The sequence below is a fragment of the Dipodomys merriami genome, unplaced genomic scaffold, assembly GCF_024711535.1.
Source record: "Dipodomys merriami isolate MVZ:Mamm:240054 unplaced genomic scaffold, mDipMer1.0.p SCAF_106, whole genome shotgun sequence".
NCBI lineage: Eukaryota > Metazoa > Chordata > Mammalia > Rodentia > Heteromyidae > Dipodomys > Dipodomys merriami.
Window position 1 is genome coordinate 4,053,276 of NW_027202338.1, and position 21,008 is coordinate 4,074,283.

Genomic DNA, 21,008 nt, shown 5'->3' on the forward strand with positions numbered 1-21,008 from the left:
GCACTCAGTAAATATGTATTAAAAATCTTCAACCAGCCGGGTGCCAGTGTTTCACACTTGTAATCCTAGCTACTCAGAAGACTGAGATCTGAGGATCGAGGTTCAAAGCCAGACCGGGCAGGAAAGTCCGTGAGATTATCTCCAATAAACTACTAGAAAACCAGAAATGGTGCTGTGGCTCAAGTGGTAGAGCTCTAGCCTTGAGCTGAAGAGCGCAGGGACAGTGCCCAAGCCCCATAACCGACCCCCCCCCCAAATCAACCATTATTTGCATGTATGAAGATGGAATACTGGTATCTGTTGAAATTGTTTTATAGGAAGGGGTGGGGACAACACATTGTCTACATGTGTAAAAATGACACAAAGAAACCCCCACGTGTAATTAATATATCTTCATAGAAATGAACAAAGCTCTCTACTGGCTATGGGAAGCAGAAAAGGGAGAAGGGGGAAGTGGGTCCCAATTCTGGATCTGGTGATGTAGGCTCCTGGCAGGCAGGTCTGGGGCTGTACTCGAGGACCTGGGGTATGGCGTGGGGAACAGCAGGTGCTTTGGGCAGCCTCGCTGAGAATACGCGACAGGTAGCAGTGCTGCCATGCTGCCACACATTTCCCCCACCAGGGACACCCACCTCATAGTTGAGTGAAATAACCACCAATGCAGCTATGGCCTCCAAGGTTAGGTCTGGCTTCTGCCAGGACTGGCAGCCATCAAAGCACCAGCCTGAAACCACATTGAAGGGCAGGGGCCTCATCAATCCAGCCCAGGTGTGACCCAGGCCAGCCACTGGACTTGCTGAGAATGAGACTCAGACATGCCCTGTCAGTCTGTGTTCTTGGGGAAGGACCGTGGTGTGACTGGAGTGCTCATCAGAGTGCAGGGAGGACAAGGCCCAGGAGTGGCTTCCCAGGCAGCCCCTGCGTGCACAGGGACTGCCCTGTTCACTTCCTGCCACAGTCCTCACATCCTGTGTTCCAGGAGCCTCCTCTAACCTGCTTCCCATAGAGGCCCAGCCCAGGGGGGGTCTCCTCACTTGTCATGCATGGTGGTGGATGTGGGGTTCCTGCCTCTCCCTCTTAAACCTCACATACCCACCCCCTTCCCAGACTGCATCTTCTCCATCTTAGGAGGGACAGACAAGTGGCAGTCTTCCGAGGATGGTGGGGACAGAGAGGATGGAATCTGCAGGCTCCTCTACCCATCTCCACCAAACCCCACTCTGCAGGTAAACCTGAGGGGCAGCTGAGAAAGCCAACACCCCCAGACCTCAGGGACTGCAAGAAGTCAGGACAAGCCCAGGGTTCCAGTGCCCCTCACCAGGCCCATCCTCCCTGAGTCTCTTAAATCTCTCCCACTTCTCAGAGATGGCTCAGGACCAGAGAGTGGCGTGACACTGTGGGCTGGGGGCAGCAGAGGTGAGCAGGAAAGAAAGACTCATGCAAAAGTGGTGGCTTTTATTTCCTTCTTGGGCCAGCAATGGCTTCCCACTGCTGGCTGGCCTGGGGGAGGAGCAGGCAGGGTAGAGGCAGAAGAGCCCTCTGGGCTCCAGACCGGGGTCTAACCTGAGAGGTTGGGGCTGAGGGAGGCCAGGGCATGGCCACCCCTGTGGAAAGAGCAATTATGAGGCTACAAGTGTTCAGAGCTCAGCTGGGAGCAAATGAGAGCAAAAGCAAACCAGCTGTGTTTCAGCTGGTCAGGAGGGGGGGGATCAGACACAGGCCCCAATTCTCCTACCCCCCCCCCCCACGGCCCCTGCAGCAGAGGTCTGTATCCAAGGTTCTGTCCAGGTGGTTCTGGTAGAGGATGCCCGTTAGGGGCTTAAATAGATGGGCAGGGGGCAGAGGATGTAGCGAGAACAGAGGTGACTGTCCGGCCAGCAGGCCTCGTGCTGGGCCCCCACCCGGAGTGAGGGGTATAGAGCCCACACTGCTGCCCACGTGGCCTGCAGACTCCCCGGTGGGGGAGGGGAGGGTGGGTCCTGGCCCACCTCTCGGCGCAGGCAGAGGCAGGGCAGTGCTTAGCGCAGGTCCTCCTCCTCGCCCTGGATGGTCTTCTTGATGCGAAGCAGCATGGTGGTGAGCCACTGGTCCAGCCTGGAGATGGAGTCATACTCCTTCACCTGTGGGCACAGCAGCAGCCTGGCGTCGGCTCCCTCCCCCTTCATGCCTGGTCCCAGAGAAGGACACAGGACCGACAGGCCAGCCAGCTGCCTTTGTCTTTGCTGTCTTGTCTTTACTACACTTCCTTTGTTGGAAAAAGCATTTTACAGCTTAGAGAAAGAGGTTTCACCTTCCTTGTATAAGACAAGATGGAAGGAGGCCTAGGAGATGCCTGGGAAAGTTCTGTCCCCGGGGCCTGGGAGTGGGGCCCCAGCCCACCCTTTCTTGCCCTGTCCTCAGGGCCTGTGGGGTGGGATGGGGTTGGTCTCTGTCCACCTTTACAGACTTCAGCTCCTAGGCACTCAGGGAGAGATGTGTGGCAGACACTTCTAGTAAACCACATTAGGACTGGAAAGGTTTGAGCTGCAAGGATTCAGAACCTTGTAGGAAAGGGAGAGCTACCCTGTGGGGCGGGGACCAGCTTACCTGATGTGATGTGGCCCCAACTGCTCACCCTGGAGGCAGTCTGAACCCCAAGGGGGCAAGGTGAGTCCCCTTCCCACCTCAGCCCCACCGCTGCTGCTTCTAAAAGTCCTTGCATCTCTGGGTCTAAGCGAGGACTATGGTGTGACCAGCAGAAATCATAGCCATGCCCAGAGGTAAGGAAGGAGTGGAATTTGTGCAGCCTGCAGGAGCGTAGCCTGCCCAGCAGCCCCACAGAGGCCTGGCCGCATGCGCTGTCCACTTACTGACTCCGTGTAGCTGTCCACATTCTGTTCCTCATGGGCGTCTAACAACTTCTGCAATCAAATAGCAGGCCAGGGTCAGGACCAGGCTGGCCTGGATTAGACTCATGCACACATGATAGGAATGGAACTGGAAAGGGGGGTGCTTTCCCACAGAGAGGGAGAGAGAGCAGGGTGGGGTAGGTCCTGCCACCCAACCTCTATCCAAAATAGCTTAACCATGGACCACCGCCTTGGTGGATCATGGTTGTGTAGGTGGCAGCAGGAAGGGGAGGAAGTGTGTGTGGGGGTCCCAGGCTCCTGGCCCTCTCCCAGGCTCATGGCTGCCCAGATGCCAAGAGAATAAGAGCAGTCAGTCCTCTGAGAATGACTGGACAATACCAGGAGCACAGGCATGCAAACTCTCCACCCAGTGCTCCTACCCTGACCTCTGCAGGGCTGGGGGGCACTCACCTTTACCAGCTTGCATTCCCGGGAATCGGAGAAGGCTGGGAACAGCTCCTCATATTTCTGGACAGCAAGCTGAGCAGCATGGAGGGAGGAAGGGGACAAGCTAATAAAGACAGGGCTGCTGGAGACACTGGCCCCGACACACTGGGGATCTGAGGGTCATAGTTTGGAGCCAGCCAGGGTAGGATAGTCTATGAGACTCTTATCTCCACTAAATGATGTGAAAAGTCTGAAGTTGAGCTGTGGCTCAAGTGGTAGAGCTCCAGCCTCGAGTGAAAAAGCTCAGGGAGGCCTCTTAGCGTCACTAGTTACCGTGTGCGCAGAGGACCAAGCTCGAGCTTGCAATAAACCGGCTCTTTATTGCTTAAAAGAAAGAAAAAGCTCAGGGACAAGGGGCTGGGAAGGTGGCTCAGTGGTAGAGCGCTTGCCTTGCATGCATGAGGCCCTGGGTTCGATTCCTCAGCACCACATAAGAAAAAAGAAAAAAAGGCGGAAGTGGCTCTGTGGCTCAAGTGGTAGAACTCTAGCCTTGAGCTGAAGAGCTGAGGGACAGCGCCCAGGCCCAGAGTTCAGGCCCCACGACCGGACCCAAAAAAAAAAAAAAAAAAAAAAAAAAAAAAAAAAACCAACAAAAAAACTCAGGGACAGACCAGGTGCTGGTAGTTCACACCTATAATCCTAGCTACTCAGGAGGCTGAGTGTTGAAGACTGCAGTTCAAAGCCAGCCTGGGCAGAAAAGCCCCTGTGAGACTCTTTATCTCCAATGAACCGCCAGAAGCTGGAAGTGGTGCTGTAGCTCAAAGTGGTAGAGTGCTAGCTATGAGCAAAAGAGCTCAGGAACAGCACCCAGACCCAGAGGTCAAACCCCTTGACTGGAAAAAAAGAAAAGAAAAATTAAACTCATAGTTGTAGCCCACAGGGAAGAAAGGAGGCAGAGGAGAGGGCAGACTCCAGGGAGACTACATACCACAGAGCCACATGGTTTGGCCAAGGAGTTGAAAATCCCAAGCTGACCCCAGCTCTGCCCCCACCAGCCACTGCACCTGTCTTGCCAGCAAGCAAGGGGTGGGCGCACACATATGAATGTCATGCCATCACCAGTCACATGACCTGGGACTTGGTACCGCAGCCATGCAATGGGCTGACAGTGGTGGAAAAAGCCCAGCACCGAGTGAGCCAGAGGCTGGGAACCAATCAGTGACAGCCAGTGTTTCCTGCCCGAAAGCTAAACGAGGGAGCACGGCAGGAGACAGACGTGCGGTGGCAGGACTCACCTTGGCATTGAGCATGTCAATACAGAAGTGGCAGAGAGCCGCCTTGAAGAAGTAGTCCTTGGCACTGTACTTGAGGAGGGGGCTGTCCATGGCGCTGGTCCCCACCTGTGCCAAGTGGAGGCAACACTGTGAGCTCAGCACAGCCAGACTCACTGCTAGGCACTGGGGGCATGTGCCCCAAGTTGTTGGGACCCAATGGGCAGCCTGTGAACAGGCACCAGCCTCGGGGGGGGGGGGGTTGGCAGTGGCAGGAGTGACCAGGAACATGAGGAGGGCAGGGTGGGTAGAAGCCACATGTCCAGGGACCTCCCAACTGCCCAAGATGGTGGAGACAAGTCAAGCCCACAAGAGGCTGGCACTCAGTGGGTGGAGGGGTGGTAGCCATGGGAACATGAGGCAACTCCCACCCCTTTCATGGCCAAGCCTAGTCCTCCCAACCCAGGGAGGAGTCTACAGATGCTCCTTGCCGCCCACTGGGGGACGAGGGACCCAGCTCTGCTACCATGGCTGATCTGCCCACTTCCGACTGGTTTGGCAGTGGCTTCTCCTAGGCCTCAGCAGCTGCTGTGAGGATACAGGCTTCAGGCCACACCCAGAGCACAGCAGGTAGAGAAAGTAGCAGGACAGGGCCACAAGAGGGAAGCAAGGGAGAGGGATGGGTCAGTGGCAAGGGCAGGGCACTGAGATGGCACCTGTTCGTAGATGTCGATGGCCTTCTGGTACTGCTCCAGCTGGGCTGCATAGCCTGCCACCTTCAGCAGACACTTGTTGGCTGAGCTGTGGGGAGGAAGGGGTGTGAGAAGGGGGATAGCAGGTCCTTCATCATCAAGGGCGGGCGGGCAGGCAAGTGAGGGGCTACCTGTTGGACTCCTCGCCTTTGTAATAGTCTGCAGACTGTTCATAGTGGGCGATAGCCTGGGGAGACACAAGCAGGCGTGGGCATGGGCTAGGGCGGGGGGTCCGAGGGAGGGGTGCCTCTGTGCAGCCTTCATGTTTCTTAGCCCCAGCCCAGCCTGGGATGCAGTAAGACCCTGTGGGTCCTAGGCAGAAGCCCTGGCACTGACACTCACTCACCTTCTCGATGTCCACCAGCTCTGTCTCATAGATCTCAGCGATGGAAGTGTGGTGCTTGGCTGCGATTGTGAATCGGCCCTGGGGGAGACACAGGGAGGGGCTGTGATCAGGGCTGTCTTGTGTGCGGAGCCCCATCCCCCACTCAGCTGGGCCTCTGCAGGGCTTGTGCAGGTAGGATGGGGAAGACAGGAGTCCTGGCCTGGCAAAGCCTACTGGCTCCCTGCCTGGCCTGGCAGCTGCCCTCAGGGCCGGGCCTTCTCTGGGCTGAGATTCTGGCTGCCAAGAGTCACTAACCATGGGACACCAGTGGGAAGGCCCAGCAACTGGGGCGTGCCAGACATATTCCTGTGACTGTGAGGTGTGCAAAGGAAAACTGAGGCCAGGAACAGACTCCCAGGGACCAGGGGAGGACCACTCAGCCCAGCCCAGCTCAGGGGACACCATTCCCTGGGCTCTCAATTCCTAGTGCGCTCATGAAGCAGGACAAGAAAGGTGCTGGAGAGGATGCTGGGACTCGGGGGCTGGAGGGAGTGTGGGGGGGATTAGAGCCAATGCCCTTACCATGTCAGTGTAGATCTCGATGGCTCTCATCAGACAATTAATGGCCTCTGGGGAGAGACAAAGGGGGTTTGGGGTAGAGGGAGAGATCATTTTAGAGGATGCAAAGGATGGGAGGCAGATGCAGGAGCTGGTGCACTGACAAGCACCCAGCTGGCCGTGGGCTGTAGGGATGAGACCTGAGCCCCAGGAAAGCTGGTGAAGTGGCCTTCCCCAGCACACTGACACTGGTGGGGCGCAGCTCCCCGAGGTCACCACCTTGGTGGCTCTGGGGACAATACAGCTGACTTTGCCTAAGCGTTTCAGGCCAGACGTGCCAAGGCCCTGCTCTTAAACGACAGAACTGCAGGTGTGGGATGAGGCAGCAGCCAAGTTGTCCAGGAAGCAGCGGGTTCTCCCTGGGCTCTGCCCCCGTCAGCCTGGATCTCTGATGGGGGCAGGAGGCCCTGAATTCCTGTGCCTCAGTGTGGCTGTTTCACAGTCCTTCCCCCCACTCCCCGCCCCATCTCAGCTGGTGACCCCCCAACCCGGCTCTACCACCCACCAGTGCCTCAAATGGCAGGCTTCACCAAAAAAAGCCCAACAAGCTGGCTGGGAGGCCTGGGCGGTGGTGAGGAGGAAGTGGGCTGTCTTGGTTGTGCCAGCTCTCGCGAGAGAGCTTCAGGAAAAGCATCTTCTACTTTGACCAGTTATTTGGAGGAGAGCGAAGCATGAGTGGGAGGCATTTTCTAGCAGATAGCAATGAGCTCTCTGAGTGAGGATCTTTTTTAGACACCACCACTTTGGTGCACTTCAGGGGGAGGGAAAAACGGGGGAGGCACAGGGCACAGGGCAGAAGGCCTGGGCAGCCCACAGGGCCTGGCCTGCCAGCGTGAGGGTGCTCCCGCCTCACCCCTCTGCTCTCAAGGGGCTCAAGGACACCAGACTCCCCAGGGAGCCACCTGGCAGGCTCTCAGCCTCAGGCATGGGCCTGGGCTTTCAGGGGGGTCCACAACCTCCCCCAATGCACATGCAAAAAGCACCCCTCTGGGGGCCTACGAGGTCTGTGCAGCTATGAAAGGTCTCTGGGGACCAGGGGAAGACCAGTAAGGTGTGAAGGCTGAGAGCAGGAAAGCTAATAGGATGAAAAGAAAAAGAAAGGAATGGTAGGCAGAGGAGGTAGGAGAATGGCCCCAGTGTGTGTGTGTGCATGCACACATGTACACATACATGCATGCACACACACACACACACACACACACACACACACACACACACACACACACACACAGAGTGTAACAGAGCAGGGCTGGAAACATCCCATGAACTAGCAGCCTAGATTTGGGGAGATGACCAGCAGCAGCCCCCACTGAGGGCCCTAGACCCCTGTCCAGCCTGACCCTTGCGGCCTGAGTGGCGAAGCTTGCATCCCAGTGAGAGCAGCAGCTGCCACCCTGCTGGCAGGGTTCCGGTCACCGGCAGCGGCCGAGAACACCGAGTCACCAGGCTGTGTCCCATTGGTGCTGGCTCTTCTCTCTGGGATGAGCTGTCCTGGAAAGTGGCAGGCAGCCAGCTGACACCCTGGCCTTCTCTTGGACAAACCTCAGACCAGCTCAGCACCACAGGGCCTTATCTCAGCCTTCCCGGCTCTTGCACTGTGCTGCTGTAGCCCAATTCCTCTCCCTGTCAGCCCTGCTCTGCCCTCCTCAGTCTCCCCCAGAGACCTGGATGGGGGCTGGGGAGGTGCAGAACCAAGGCTCATGCTGCTTGCTCCTGCAGGAGGCCCTGCAATACATCAGGGGAAATCCTAGAGCCAGCAAGCACGTGGACACAGATGTCTGGTATGTGGCAGGAGCCTGGTAATGGCATCACATAGTGGGGGGGAGGAAATGTGGGGGCCAAGCCTAGGTCCCCCAAGCATAGCTAGGCACCTGCCCCAACTGTCTAGAAGAAGGCTGGGGAGGGGACAGCCTCTGCCAGGCATCTACCATGAAACTGGCAGTGTGGTCAGGAGACAGAAACCCCTGACAGCCCCAGGCATAACCCCCTGAGCCACCTCTGCAGAAGGAGGTGCCAACATGAGTCATGACTGCGGCAGCGTGGAGCTGCTGTGGGAGGCCTCTGGGAGACCCCTGGGGAGCTGGCAGGCGAGGCTGGATGGGTCCAACTGGGGGAGGAGTCCCTTGAGGAAGGAGGGGGTGGCCAGAGCTGTCCCTCACTGCACATCAGAGGCACAGTGCACATCTGCACATATCACAGCAGGTCTGGGCTTCACCCCCACCCCCCGGGGACACCAGAGGCTCCCCGACATGAGACCCTGGACGGGCTCCATTCGCAAGGCAGCTTTACCCTCTTGCAAATGCTTTCCCGCCCTCCTCCTGTGTTAGCCACATCAAGATGCCATGAGGTCGTGGGGCTGTCACTCCTCTCAGCTCAGCCAAAGTCCCAGAGCTCCAGACATACCAGGCAGCACCCTGCCTTGCTCCCCCAATCATGGCTCTCTCTGCACTTCCTGCGGGCCCCCGCCAACGTCTCCCCTCAGAAGCATGGTGCAGCCAGGCCCTGCCTACAGGAAGTGCAGGGGTCAGCTGGGAGAATACACCATGCCAGGCACACACCACACAGCCTGACAGCTGCTGCCCCAGAAACAAGTCCTTCCAGTCACTCCGGATGGAGCAGCTGAGCGTCACAGATGCCAGGCCCATCTCCAGGCGACCTGTTCCCCAGGGGAGCAGCAGGGAGGGCTGAAGGGAGGGCTCTCTGCAGAGGCAAACCCAGGGTCACTTTAGGGCATCCAGTTACCTGCTAAGGCCCAGTGCTACCGCCAAGTGCATTCGAGCCCCGCCTCATCACCAGGGTGCCCCTCCCTGCCTTCATCAGGCCAGAGCTCTATCAAAGCTCTACTTAGGTCCACATCTGTGACTGGTCATCCCAGGGACAAAGGAAAGCTATCTGGCATACACACAGATTGAATGTGTCTGTGGGAGCGATGGGCTGGAGGAGGGCTGAGTGCTGCAGCAATCCCACCCAGGCTGAAACAGCTCCCCAAGGCCTCCATCCTCTCCTGCCCTGTGAAAGGATGCCTATATTCCAGAAGCATCCACCCATTTCCTTTTTAAAAGTCTTCACTGGCTGGGAAGGTGGCTCAGTGGTAGAGTGCTTGCCTTGTATGCATGAGGGCCTGGATTCGATTCCTAAGTACCACATAAGCAGAAAAGGCCATAAAAGTGGCGCTGTGGCTTAAGTGGTAGAGCGCTAGTCTGGAGCTGAAGAGCTGAGAGACGGCACTCAGGCCCAGAGTTCAAGCTCGACCACCAAAAAAAAAAAATCTTCACTTTCCAGTCCCCTGAGAGGGGAGTTAACATTCATCCCGTGTCTTTGCTTGCTAAAATTAAATGTTACCCAACCTATGTCTGGCAACACAGTCAAAAAACCTCAAGTCTCCATGGCCAGAGACACAGCTCAATGGTACACTGATTGCTCCACACCACAGAAATGAGTCACAAGGTCCAAACTCCCACCCAGGAAATCCAAAAGCCTGAGCCCATGGCCTCGAACCAAGGGACCAGCCGCTTTCTCACGCTCCTTGTCCCAACTGGGCTGTCCCCATCATTTCCTCGGAAGCTCTGTTCTTGCTTTCCCCCCTCATGTCGGGAAGGCAGGTTAGGATAATTTCCGCTCTTTCTCGGCAGCTATCCTACCTGGCTGGTCTCAGGACGCCCCCACTGCCTTCTGCATGTTAATTCTGACAACAGAACAGCTTTGCTGTTCCCTGGCAGGCGGTGGGTCTGCGATGTGACGCCCACTCCCAAATGCTCACAGGCCGGTGGGGGCTGGGAGCAGGTGGGGTGCCAGCAGAGGGTGGGGGGGGGAGGTGTTGCAGCTCTCAAGTGAAAGCTCACTTTGCCTATCACATGTCAGCCACTGGAAAAACCCTGGGCTGCTATAGACACCTGGGGCTGGGTATGGAAGACAGTGCTGCTGCTCTGGGTGCAGCCCTGCATCCTGCCTTGCCCCCCTCTACCCCCACTCCGTTGACCCTCACCTTGAGGGTCAGCTTTCTTGAAGGCGTTGCCAGCATCCACAAAGCTGGTGGCTGCATCATGCTTGCTCTGGAGCTGGAGGTGCAGCTGGGCGGCCTGGCAGAACGCATTTCCGGCGGCTGGAATACAGGAGCACAAGGGTTCCGGCTTCCACAGCACTGTACCACTGCCTCCAAGACTCACTGGCCCCAGATCGAGGCCTGGGTGGACACTGCTAGAGGTCATCTAGCTGTCTAGGGTAGGCAGGCAGCTGAGCCCCAAGGCACAGGAAGAAAATACAAGTTCCTTAGCCCTAGTCCATGTCTCCAGGGCCACCAGTGTGGAAGATACATGTGGCATGCAGAGCCAGAGCTGCCCAGCCACAAAACCAAGGAAGGAAGCTCCAGTGTTGCACATCTCAGCCCTGAGATTCTTTTTTTTTTTTTTTTTTTCTGCTTATGTGGTGCTGAGGAATCAAACCCAGGGCCTCATGCATGCAAGGCAAGCGCTCTACCACTGAGCCACCTTCCCAGCCCTCAGCCCTGAGATTCTTGCTCCCTCTTTCCCAATGCTGTTTCCACCCCCCACCACTCTGCTAAGCTCTTCCTGTGGAGCCCCTTAATCCTGAGCCTCTGCTCTCAAGCACTCACTGCAGGATCCCATGGGTGAGGCACCACACTGACAAGGGGACAGGGTCAGCAAGAGTTCAAGTCCAGGCTGGGCGCTGGTGGGCTCCTGCCAGTCATCCTAGCTACTCAGAAGGCTGAGATCTGAGGATCGTGGTTCAAAGTCAGCCCAGGCAAGAAGTGCATGAAACTCTTATCTCCATAAAAACTATTCAGAAAAAGCCAGAAGTGGCGCCGTGGCTCAAGTGGTAGAACACTAGATTTGAGCAAAAAGAAGCTCAGGGACAGTGCCCAGGCCCGGAGTTCAAGCCCCAGGACTGACCAAAAAAAAGAGTTCAAGCCCAGACAGTGCCCACACTGAGCACCAGGATCCCCAGGGGAGAAGAGGGGACTTGAGGGGAAGGGAAGGGGAGGGGAGGGGAGGGAGAGGGAAGAGAGCTCTGGCAGATAGCACTTACCGCTCCAGTTTTTGGCCATTTTGAACATGTTTGCTGCCCTGGCATAGATTTCACATGCTTCCTCTATTTTGGATGAGCCTCTGTGGGAAGGTGGAGGGGAGGGAAGGGAAGAAAGATAAGGAGACCTTTGAGGAGAAAGCACATGCTGTGCCCAGTAGCCTCAGAAATGTGGCTGGTCCATTTCCCTGTAAGTCCCCCACTCCAGGCCTTCAAGTCCCGGTCCCCATGCCTGCAAACAAAGGCACAGTCTGGGGTGAACAGGCACCCACCATGTTGGTGGTGCTGTCTGACCCAACCCACCCAACAGCTTCTCCCACTGCCTGGCTGGGCTGTGTGTTACCAGCAGGTCCCAGGCACGAGGCAAATCCCTTGCCCGAGGACGCTGCAAAGCATTGTGGGGATTAGGCCAGCTGTAGACACCTTGCTGCTTCCCCAGCGCCTTATTAATTCTGTGCCATGCTCAGTGCCTTTGTTCTGCCACCCTAGGATGGTATCATTATAGTTCAGAGCGGAGTAGGTACACCAGGATACAGCCACCCCAAGAAATTCTAGTAAGGAAAAAAGTATCGCTGTAAGATATAAATATAAAATGTTTTCCCTTTGTGTAAAACGAGAATGAGAAGAATAGAATCATACTTGTTTATATAAACACGGAATATTTCTGGACAGATACACACAAACTTAGTAACATTGTTTTTCTTAAGGTGGAGTCTGCAGGACTGGGGCCAGATGTAGGAGGCAGATTTAGTCATTGTACACCCTCATTGCTACTGTCTGTGCTCTAAAACCACGTGCACATTTTATCTATTCAAATAAAAATATCTAGATTTTAATATTAGAATTTATGTTTGATCACACTGTCAAGCAATGAATTGTACTTCTCACTATTCATCCTAAAAACACAATCAGAAAATTTGCAAAGATGTTCAACACCGTAGTCATTCAGCTTGTTTGTTCATGGCTGCTGCTCTACTATTTGAGCCACACTTCCAGCGTGGCTTTTTTTTTTTGGGAGGGGGGGGGTCTGGCGTGGGGCCTGAACTCTGGGCCTGGGCACTGTCCCTCAGCTCTTCAGCTCAAGGCTAGTGTAGTGCTCTACCACTTGAGCCACAGCGCCACTTCCGGCTTTTTTCTTCTTGCTTATGTGGTGCGGAGGAATCGAACCCAGGGCCTCGTGCATGCAAGGCAAGCACTCTACCACTGAGTCACCTTCCCAGCCCCCCAGCCTGGCTTTTTACTGGCTAGATGCAGATGGAATATCACAGGTTTTTCTGCTTGGGGTAGCTTAGGGTCTTGATCCTCTGGATCTCAGCCTCTGGTGTAGCTGGGATTACAGATAGGAGCCAGTAAGTAGTGCCTGGACTCACTGGGATTACGGACATAAGTCAGTGGTGCCTGGCCAGCACAGCATTATTTGGAACACAAATAATGTGTACTTCCCAGGGTAGTGGCCCTGAACACTATGCCCCCTATAGTCTGGGGCTGGGGGGGCACTAGCCCAGTGAGCTGGTTGGCTCTTTGGAGCCCACTTTAAGCCACAGAGAAGGAAGAAACGTTCACAGCTAGCTTCTACCATAAAAGTTAGGCGGGGCCTGTGGACCTGGCTGTAGAACATCTCAGGGCTTCTGGAATGTGCTTTTAAACAGACACATTCACAGACTTTAATCACAGGCCTGCCCACCCTACAGATCCCAACTCCTAACTCATCTTTCCCATTTCTGTGGGTGCCACATAGCCCTATCCAGCCCATGCCACCCTCTGAATGGGCTTGGACTCTTGACAGCAGCAATGGCTGGACCCAAGCAGTACGCCCAGGGCTGGTTTGCTCTGCTCAATGTGACACAGAAGATTAGACACAACACAACAGCCTGTCAGCTGCCCAGGCTGAAACGCTCTGATCCCAGACTAAGCTGGCCAGCCCTGTGCCTGGTCAACAATTCTGACTGTAGGGTGGAAAAGCCAGGGGATTAGTGCCTGCTCTGGCCCCAGGCTGCCTCCCTGGCACTTGAGGCCCCTGAACTTGCTGGTCCTAGCACTGCCTTGAGAGGACACAGCAGATCTAAGGCCCGACCTCCTATAGAAAGACACTCACCCTACGGGAAGGCCAAAAGGGAGAAAGGGGGACCTGCGTAGCTTTAGCTGGCAAATCCAAAAGAAGCCATCCACTCACACAGATGTCACCGTACCAGGGGCAAACACTGGAGCATCTGAGATGGCATAAAATAGATGAGAAGGCCTGGCGCACTGCAGGGGTGTGTGTGTGTGTGTGTGTGTGTGTGTGTGTGTGTGTGTAGGTGGGGCTGTGGGCTGACAAGGGCAGGGTCACCCACGCAGACATCAAGGAGGGGGGGTCCAGGTGGGGAGCAGTCAACAGACAAGGCAGAGGCAGAAGCAGGCTTGGAGTTCAAGGAAGAGAAGCGGCTCAGGATGGTGCCTGTGCCCCGAGCAGCAGGCAGGAGTGAAGAAGCCTTGGCTCCGGCCTCCACCCAGCTGGCAGAGGGTAACTAGCTGGGTTTACCCCAGGCTTCTGATTCTGAGTCAGGTGGGCTCAGGCCACCTATCTTAGGGGGCACTAAAGGGCCTGGCCCTGAGAGCTCTGGAAGAGCTTGCTGGGCCCCTCAGGGAGGGCCTGGGTAGCACAACCTGGGTGACATCTGACAGTGTTTGTCAGTTCCTCCCGCGCTGACCTCCTCCAAGCTGTCTCCACTGCACTCTTCATCATCCTCTCAGTGGCCCCTCCCAACCCTCCCCTTCTCCAGCCATCTCGCTGGGAATAGAGGGAACTGGTTTGGGCCGGCCTGGTGCAGGGCTGTCTATAATTACCCCAGTTTTGCTCTCTCCCCCTCCCAATGCGGAGGAAGCAGTCTCAGGACTTGCAGACACAGCCAGCAGCCCCCAGCAACTGCCATATGGAGGGCTGCATGCTGCCAGGAGGGCCCAGGTGCAGGCGGAGACCAGGCCAAGGGCTTTGTCCAGGGCAGGCTCGGTCCCTGGTGCACGGATTCTGGTCAGCTGATTCACTGCTGAGACCAGAGGCAAGAGGCAAGGGAGGCTGACTGGCTCAGACCCCTGCCCAGATCCCCAGAGCAGAAAAGGAAAGCATGGGTGGTGAAGATCACCACTTTCCCCCCCCCGCTTTCCACCTCCTAGCTCTTCTGTTTGCCTCCCTAATGGGGCTCAAGCCCTACAAGGCTGTGTGTACCCATCTCCTCACATTGCCTACCCTGGCCCCAGGAACAAAAATGAAAAAATAAAGATCACATGCCACCTGCCCAGCTCCAAGGCGGCCCAGGCACCTCCTCTGGCTTGCCTTTACTAGAAAGAACTTGATGATGCCTAGAAACCTGGACAGAACCCCCGGTGTACTCTGCTAACTATGGAGCCTTGGGCTAGGAATCCTGAGCCTACCTCTCCATCACTTCAAACAGCTCATGCCTATAATGTAGCTCTCCAGAGGCTGAGATCTGAAAATCATGGTTTGAAGCCACCCCAGGCAAGAGAATCCATCAGACTCTTATCTCCAATAAACACCAAAAAGTGGGAAGTGGAACTGACTCAAGTGGTAGAGTGCTAGCCTTGAGCAAAAGAAACTCAGGGACAGTGCCCAGGCCCTGAGTTCAAGCTCCAGGACTGGCACAAAAACAAATGATGTGGAGATAATGGGCTGCGAGTGAGCAATCAAGCAAGTGTGAAGAGCAGAGGACTACTATTGTTAAGAAGGAGGAAGCCAAATGCCAGGGGTGCCAGACACCTGACATGACTGGTAACATTGCTGGTAGAGCTGGAAAAGCAGCAGAGGAGGCAGGCAGGCCTGGATCCAATCACTAGCCCACCAACAGCCCCTTTGTGTTTTCACCTTTGTCTCTAGGGAAGGGAATCCATACATTTCAGGCACTCTTACAGCCAGTGCAGACAGCAGCTGTCATAGGGCAGGTGTAGTTCAATGACAGTGTCACAGAGAAGCAGTTGGTTGCAGGGAATGTCTACCCACTTCAGGCTTCTACCTCTGGGTTGGTTAAGGGATACCCCCTTTTTCCTGGCTGTCTCACAGCCCTGCCCTTTCCCTCAGGATGCACAGGCACAATCAGCCAGCCCCGTATCCTGCGCTTCTGTACCCGACTGCAGGCCAAAAACCTGTTCCCTATAGACCTTTGTCATTATTCCTGAAACCGTACAGTGTAACAAGTATTTCCGGATCATTTACATTGTATGAGGCATTACAAGTAACCCAGAGATGATTCAAAGTATACAAGAGACAAATGGTTCATGCAAACATCATGCAATCTTCTACTTGGGGGTGGGGTGGGGAGAAGACTGGGAACCAGTCCCCCAAGGATGCAGAGGGACTGCATGTATTTGTGGTCCTACTGCCCCTCTAGAGGGGCTGCCACCAGCCCAGCAGTTCCTGGGTTTCTCATTGTTGCTCCTCTGTTCCCTCTCAGGGTCACCCCATATGAGCCCAAGTGATCATTCCCTATCCTTAAGGGATGTTTAAGAAGGCTCCAGCCCCAGTGTCCCCTGGGGAGCCTTGAAGAGACTGACATGGTTTTCAGCTATGGATCCTGGCAGCCAGCAGGGCGCTGGGGTTCACCTGGGCCTCCACTGGTAAGAGCATGGGGTTTTTTGCAGGTGGGAGGGCTTCTGGCTCAGCAATGGCCACCTTCCCCGCTCTAAGACATCTGTCCACTCACAAAAGCAGGCCCTCCAGGGCTTTGGATGCCCACAGAGGGTTCAAGCAGGAGCTGACTTGTCACCATCTAGTTCTTAGGCTCTGAGGCTGATGAACGGTTTGCATAGAGAACAAACACCCTGCTGCCACCACGCTTCCAGCACCTCCAGTGACTTGGCTCACACTGTGTTGTTGTTCCATTTAGGACAACTGGGCAGGCAGGACGGAGAGCTCCAGTTCTCTATGCACGGTGAGATCCAGGAGGAAGGGCTTGAGTTTGGATTGTTTTAGGGGAGATACTGGGGAGCCATTAGGATGGGGAAGAGCCCAACAGAAGCAGGAAGGAGAGAAAGGCCCCCGGTTCTGCCATCTTGCTGTGCTTCTGGATGGAGCAGAACTCTGACCTGCTTCCTTGATTTCCCCACCCCAGGCCACAAAGCGGTTTAGGATAGGGCTGCAAAACATCCTAGCTCCCACAGCCCAGAAGGGGTCTGAGCACAGACACCATTCTAAGAAGAGCGCTAATGGTTCACAGAATGTGAGCAAGTGCTCCTGGATTTGGGAAGCTGAGGCTCCCAAAGGCAGAGGCAAGAGATGGAGACCAGCTGAGCCCCAGCAGTCCTGTTTCCAGGCCTCAGACATCCAGCCAAGGCCAGTTGTCAAATGTTTAACCTGGAAAAGCCCAGCTCTAGGGGGAGGAGGTGCTGGAAGCAAACATTCTGCCTGTTAAGCAAGTTCTCTCCAGCTGATCGCTAGATATGCCCAGCCCAGCCCTCACATTGGACTCCGGCCAGCCAGACCCACGCACCCCCTCAGAGCACCTTTTCAACTCTGCTCGGAGGTGGAGAGGACCGCTACACGATGTCGCAAAACACTTGGGTCTTTCCACATCCTTCCTTACATGAAGTGTCCCCTACTGGGGCCCAGCCTCAGAAACAAATGACTCTGGTAGCTTAGCCTGATGGCAAAGCCAGAGGACTTTGGAACAAGCCAGGGTCTGAACCTGCTTCTCTCACTTCCTGTGGTGCTAGACAAATAAAACCAACTTCTCTAAGCCCTGTTTTATCCTCTATCCACAGCCACGGGGATTTTGTGTGGAGTAAATAAGAGGAAGCAGGTTAAGTGTCTGAGCCAAGCGTAGGACCCAAGGCCAGCATCACCTGCGAGCTCCACTCTCTCTGCAATAACTCTCTGCGTCACTGTCCCCACCCCCACTGCAGCAGTCCTTCCCAAAGGGCAAACAGGAGCCCTTTGAATTGCCCCCACTACACTCCTTAGCCTTGCCAGTGTCTCAAGTCCAAGTTAGCGCTCCTGGCCTTGCCTCTGCTCTGCCCATGCGGAGTTCTGATCAAACATGAACTCCAACACTAAACCTTCACAGGGCGCTCTTTACATATCTAGGCCCTTTGCCTAAGCTATCCCCTCCAGAGTACCCCAAGACTACAGTTTCTCATCTGGGATGTCATCTTGGGTCCTCAGTCCTTCTGGGCAGACAGCAGACCTCTGGCTAGTCTTCCTCCACCCTGTTCCCTTCCATGTCCCAGGGTTTGTCTGTGCCAAGAATGCAGTGCACCTCCCCACCTTGAGTCCATGTAACTTCCTCTCAGCCGGGCAACTTCCCATGAATGACACTACCTAATCCTTCCTTACATCTTGACAGTTTTGTTTTATTAGCACTTTGCAAGTGTTGATCTTGCCTTCCCATCAAGTGACAAGTGGCTCTGGAGCTAACAGTGGCTCCCTACAAACACAGCGCAACTGTAACTAACTCTAACTAATCAACACTAATCTCTGAGCCAAAGGGACCAGTCACTGAGAGGCACCAGGAAAACTACTGCTGAAAACTGAGCTCTTGGCCCCACTCCCAAACATGGCACATGAACTTTTCACTTAGTGTAAAAGGAAGAAACACACATACCCTCCTCCCTTCTACCCTCAGCCTCTGGAATAAAACATTCCTGTTAATCAACACAGCCCATCAGACCTGGATGTTTCATTACCCCAAGCAATCCAGCCACATTCTTCAATTATTTTGCTAAACATGACTCAACTTCAAATAACAAAGGGTGGCTCACCAGGATGTGGTGGCACATGCTTATGAAGTTCCTTAGGGAGTCTGAGGCAGGAGGATCTCAAGTTCCAGGCCAGCCTGGGCTACATAGCAAGACCCTGGATCACCAGGCTCACAACATACAAAAGCAAACTGGAAGGAAGCTCCAGCTCCTCTCCTGGAAAGATCCCTCCCCTTCTTCTCATTAACCTCTGCCAGGCTCCTATCAGAGGCTCGTCCAAGTCCCAGGCCCTTCCTTCCCTTTCTGGCTGGCTCTTCTGCTCCCATCGTCTTCCCATCTCTGCCTCTGAGATTCTTGACTCGGTGCCCCACTCTGGTGTCCTCTCTGAGCACAGATCCTCTCTACCAGGCCTCTTCCTGACACTTTCAGGCCCCTCCTTCAACCTGATCTCCTAAACCTACTACCTCCCCAGGGTTCAGCATCTTTTCCATTCCCTTTTAGCTCCTCGGTCCTATCACATACAGGCTTCCTAATCTCTTGTCCCCATCCAGGCCTCTCTATCACTCCAAATGTCCAAGTCTTTTCTGGTGACAATACCAGAACTTTAACCCACATCAGGCTGGATACCAAGCACTTCAAACACACTTGATGTGTGATAAAAAGTTTTATCATAGCTGGGCACCAGTGGCTCATGCCTGTAATCTGGCGGCTCATGCCTGTAATCCTAGCTACTCAGGAGGCTGAGATCTGAGGATCTCAGTTCCAAGCCAGCCGTGATAGGAACTTCTGTGAGACTCTTATCTCCAATAAACCATTTAAAAACCGGAAGTGGCACTGTGGCTCAAGTGGTAGAGCACTAGCCTTGAGCTGAAGAGCTCAGGGACAGCACCCAGGCCCAGAGTTCAAGCCCCATGACCCTCGCCCCCCCAAAAAAAGTCTTACCATGCTTAGCATGAGGATGTGGAAGAGCCACATTTCAACCTTGGGCTTTATGCTCCTAACTATGAAACTTCCTCACATAAACTTTTGTTAAATGTCTGTCACCACGTAGGTGTTAGTTCTGCCTCCCAGCCCCCATCAGTCTCATCTAACGCACATCTGGGATCCCCTAGACTCGAGGCCCACGGGGCAGGCCTCCAATCCCCTCACTGGTTCAGTCTCTTAACTGCCTTTTCTTTCTCTCTTCATCTTCACCTCTCAGCTCAGGCCTCCTCTGTCTGCCTCCCTCACCCAGGGTCCTCCGCTCAGGTCTTCTTAAGCTAGTCGCCACCCTTGCCCAGACACCTAAACTCCATCCTCTGCTGGTGTCGATTCCTTCCCCCGTCACCTCGACCACCCAGCGTCCACACGAATCCACTGCCAAGGGCCTGAATCCTTCCAGCCTATTTCCCTGAGCGCCAAAAACTTCGCAACCTGGCGAATCTCTGGGCTCCCTCAGTCCCCCCAGGAGGCCTATTCGAGGCCGCAGTGTGGTTCCCCAGGCCCGGGTCACCCCCGACGGTCTCCAGCCTCAAGATGGTGTCGCCCTGGCCTGTGTGTCTTCGACTCAGGCCCCTGACCATCCTCAAGCCGGGGCTGCTTGACGTTCGGCCTGGGACCCTGGGACCCCTCAGGCCGCCCCACCGCGGTCCTTCTGGCCTGACGGCGCGAGGCCTAGCCCGCGGCCTCAGCCACGACTCCTGCGACCTCTCAGCCCAGCTCCCGGCAGACCCCCGCTCAGCTCCTACCCGAAGAGGCCGGAGAAGAAGGACTGAGAGTTCTTCACTTTGCGATCCGCCTCGGCCAGCAGCGCCATCGCCTCCGCCTCTTTCGCGGAGTTGTCCATGACGACCGCAAAGGTTCTCACAAACTGCCGGGCCCGGTCCCAGGGAGGACTCCGCCGAGGCCGGCAGCGTACACAGACCCGGAGAACTCGGAGAGCTGCGTTGACGTCGTTCTGGCGCGCGCCGCCTGCGGCCCGGCGCCACCTGACTGGCGTCAGCCAACCAGAGGCTCCGTGGTGCGGCGCGCGCCCCCGAGGGCCACGCCCCCACGGCCGCTGTACACAGCCCAGTGACTCCAGGCCTCCAATCCACGCTCTGAAACATCCACGCATGCGCAGACACCAGTGTACGGCGTCCGCTAGCTTCCTAGTCCCGCGTCTGACACCCTCCACGTGACGCCATAGGAGCCAATCGTAGACTCGGCCTCTAGAACCCCTCCCACAATACTAACACCCCGCCCGGCGGAATCTGGGCACTTGTCAGCTGACTTCCATGATCACGTGACAGGTTCCCGCGCCAGCGCGGTTTTGACAGTTCTGCAGTTCTGTCGTCTCCTCACTTTATATCACGTCATTCTTTTTAGAAAAAAATTGATTTAGAAAGGCCTCTGTGATTAAAAAAATATATATAAAACTATTTTACTGCTAGCGCCCTCTGCCGGTCGGTGGTCAAACTGGCTTGGGGAGGGCAAAGAGCAGAGATTCTCTAAATATTAGAGCCTGTGGATCACACAACACCGGTAATCCTAACTACCCAGGAGCCTGAGATCTAAGGATTATGGTTCGAAGCTATCCCAGGCAGGAAAGTCTGTGAGACTCTTATCTTCAAAAGCTGGAAGTGGAACTGTAGCTCAAGTGGCAGAGGGCTAGCCATGAGCAAAAAAGCTCAGGGACAGCACCCAGGCCCCGAGTTCTCAAGCCCCAGGATGAGCATAAAAAAGAGTTAGGTTCCAGAGCTAGGTGCCTAGATCTTCGTTTTTAATACCATTCTCCAGTCAATGGAACCAGAATTCTTAGGAGAAATGGCTGGGTCTAGAACTAGACATTATACAAGATGGGTCTGCAGTGCCCAAAAGGGAGTGAGTCTGTCTGTCATACTCTTGTCATACAGAGAGAGAGAGAGAGAGAAGAGCTCTCATGAGACCCAATCTAAAGCAAAGATGTCAAGGGGTGCGGCTTAAGTGGCAGAGCACCTGTTTAGTGAGTGTAAGGCCCTGAGTTCAAGCCATAATACCATTCCTTGACCTCTCCCCCAAAAAAGATGGGGTATAATTACCC

The 21,008-nt window shown here is 55.2% G+C and overlaps 1 protein-coding gene across 1 annotated transcript; it reads right to left on the reverse strand.

Annotated features, from left to right (window-relative positions):
* Positions 1-1,440: 1,440 nt before the first annotated feature.
* Positions 1,441-19,912, reverse strand: LOC138814492 (alpha-soluble NSF attachment protein). The gene is made up of 11 exons (XM_070003393.1): positions 19,696-19,912; positions 11,288-11,367; positions 10,227-10,343; positions 6,206-6,252; positions 5,645-5,722; positions 5,430-5,485; positions 5,263-5,347; positions 4,571-4,675; positions 3,300-3,368; positions 2,850-2,900; positions 1,441-2,120 (listed from the first exon to the last, which is right to left on the reverse strand). Exons 1-11 carry the CDS (start codon positions 19,791-19,793, stop codon positions 2,019-2,021), a joined length of 888 nt encoding a protein of 295 aa, XP_069859494.1. The 5' UTR covers positions 19,794-19,912; the 3' UTR covers positions 1,441-2,018.
* Between the last annotated feature and the right edge of the window lie 1,096 nt (positions 19,913-21,008).

What these genes read in the sequence shown, in the direction of transcription:
- LOC138814492 (XM_070003393.1), bottom strand. Translation starts at nt 19,793, where the DNA reads ATGGACAACTCCGCGAAAGAGGCGGAGGCGATGGCGCTGCTGGCCGAG. An exon ending in AATGGCCAAAAACTGGAGCG is followed by an intron (nt 10,344 to 11,287) that starts GTAAGTGCTATC and finishes CCTGTATTCCAG; the next exon opens with CCGCCGGAAATGCGTTCTGC. An exon ending in AAAGGCGAGGAGTCCAACAG is followed by an intron (nt 5,348 to 5,429) that starts GTAGCCCCTCAC and finishes TCCTCCCCACAG; the next exon opens with CTCAGCCAACAAGTGTCTGC.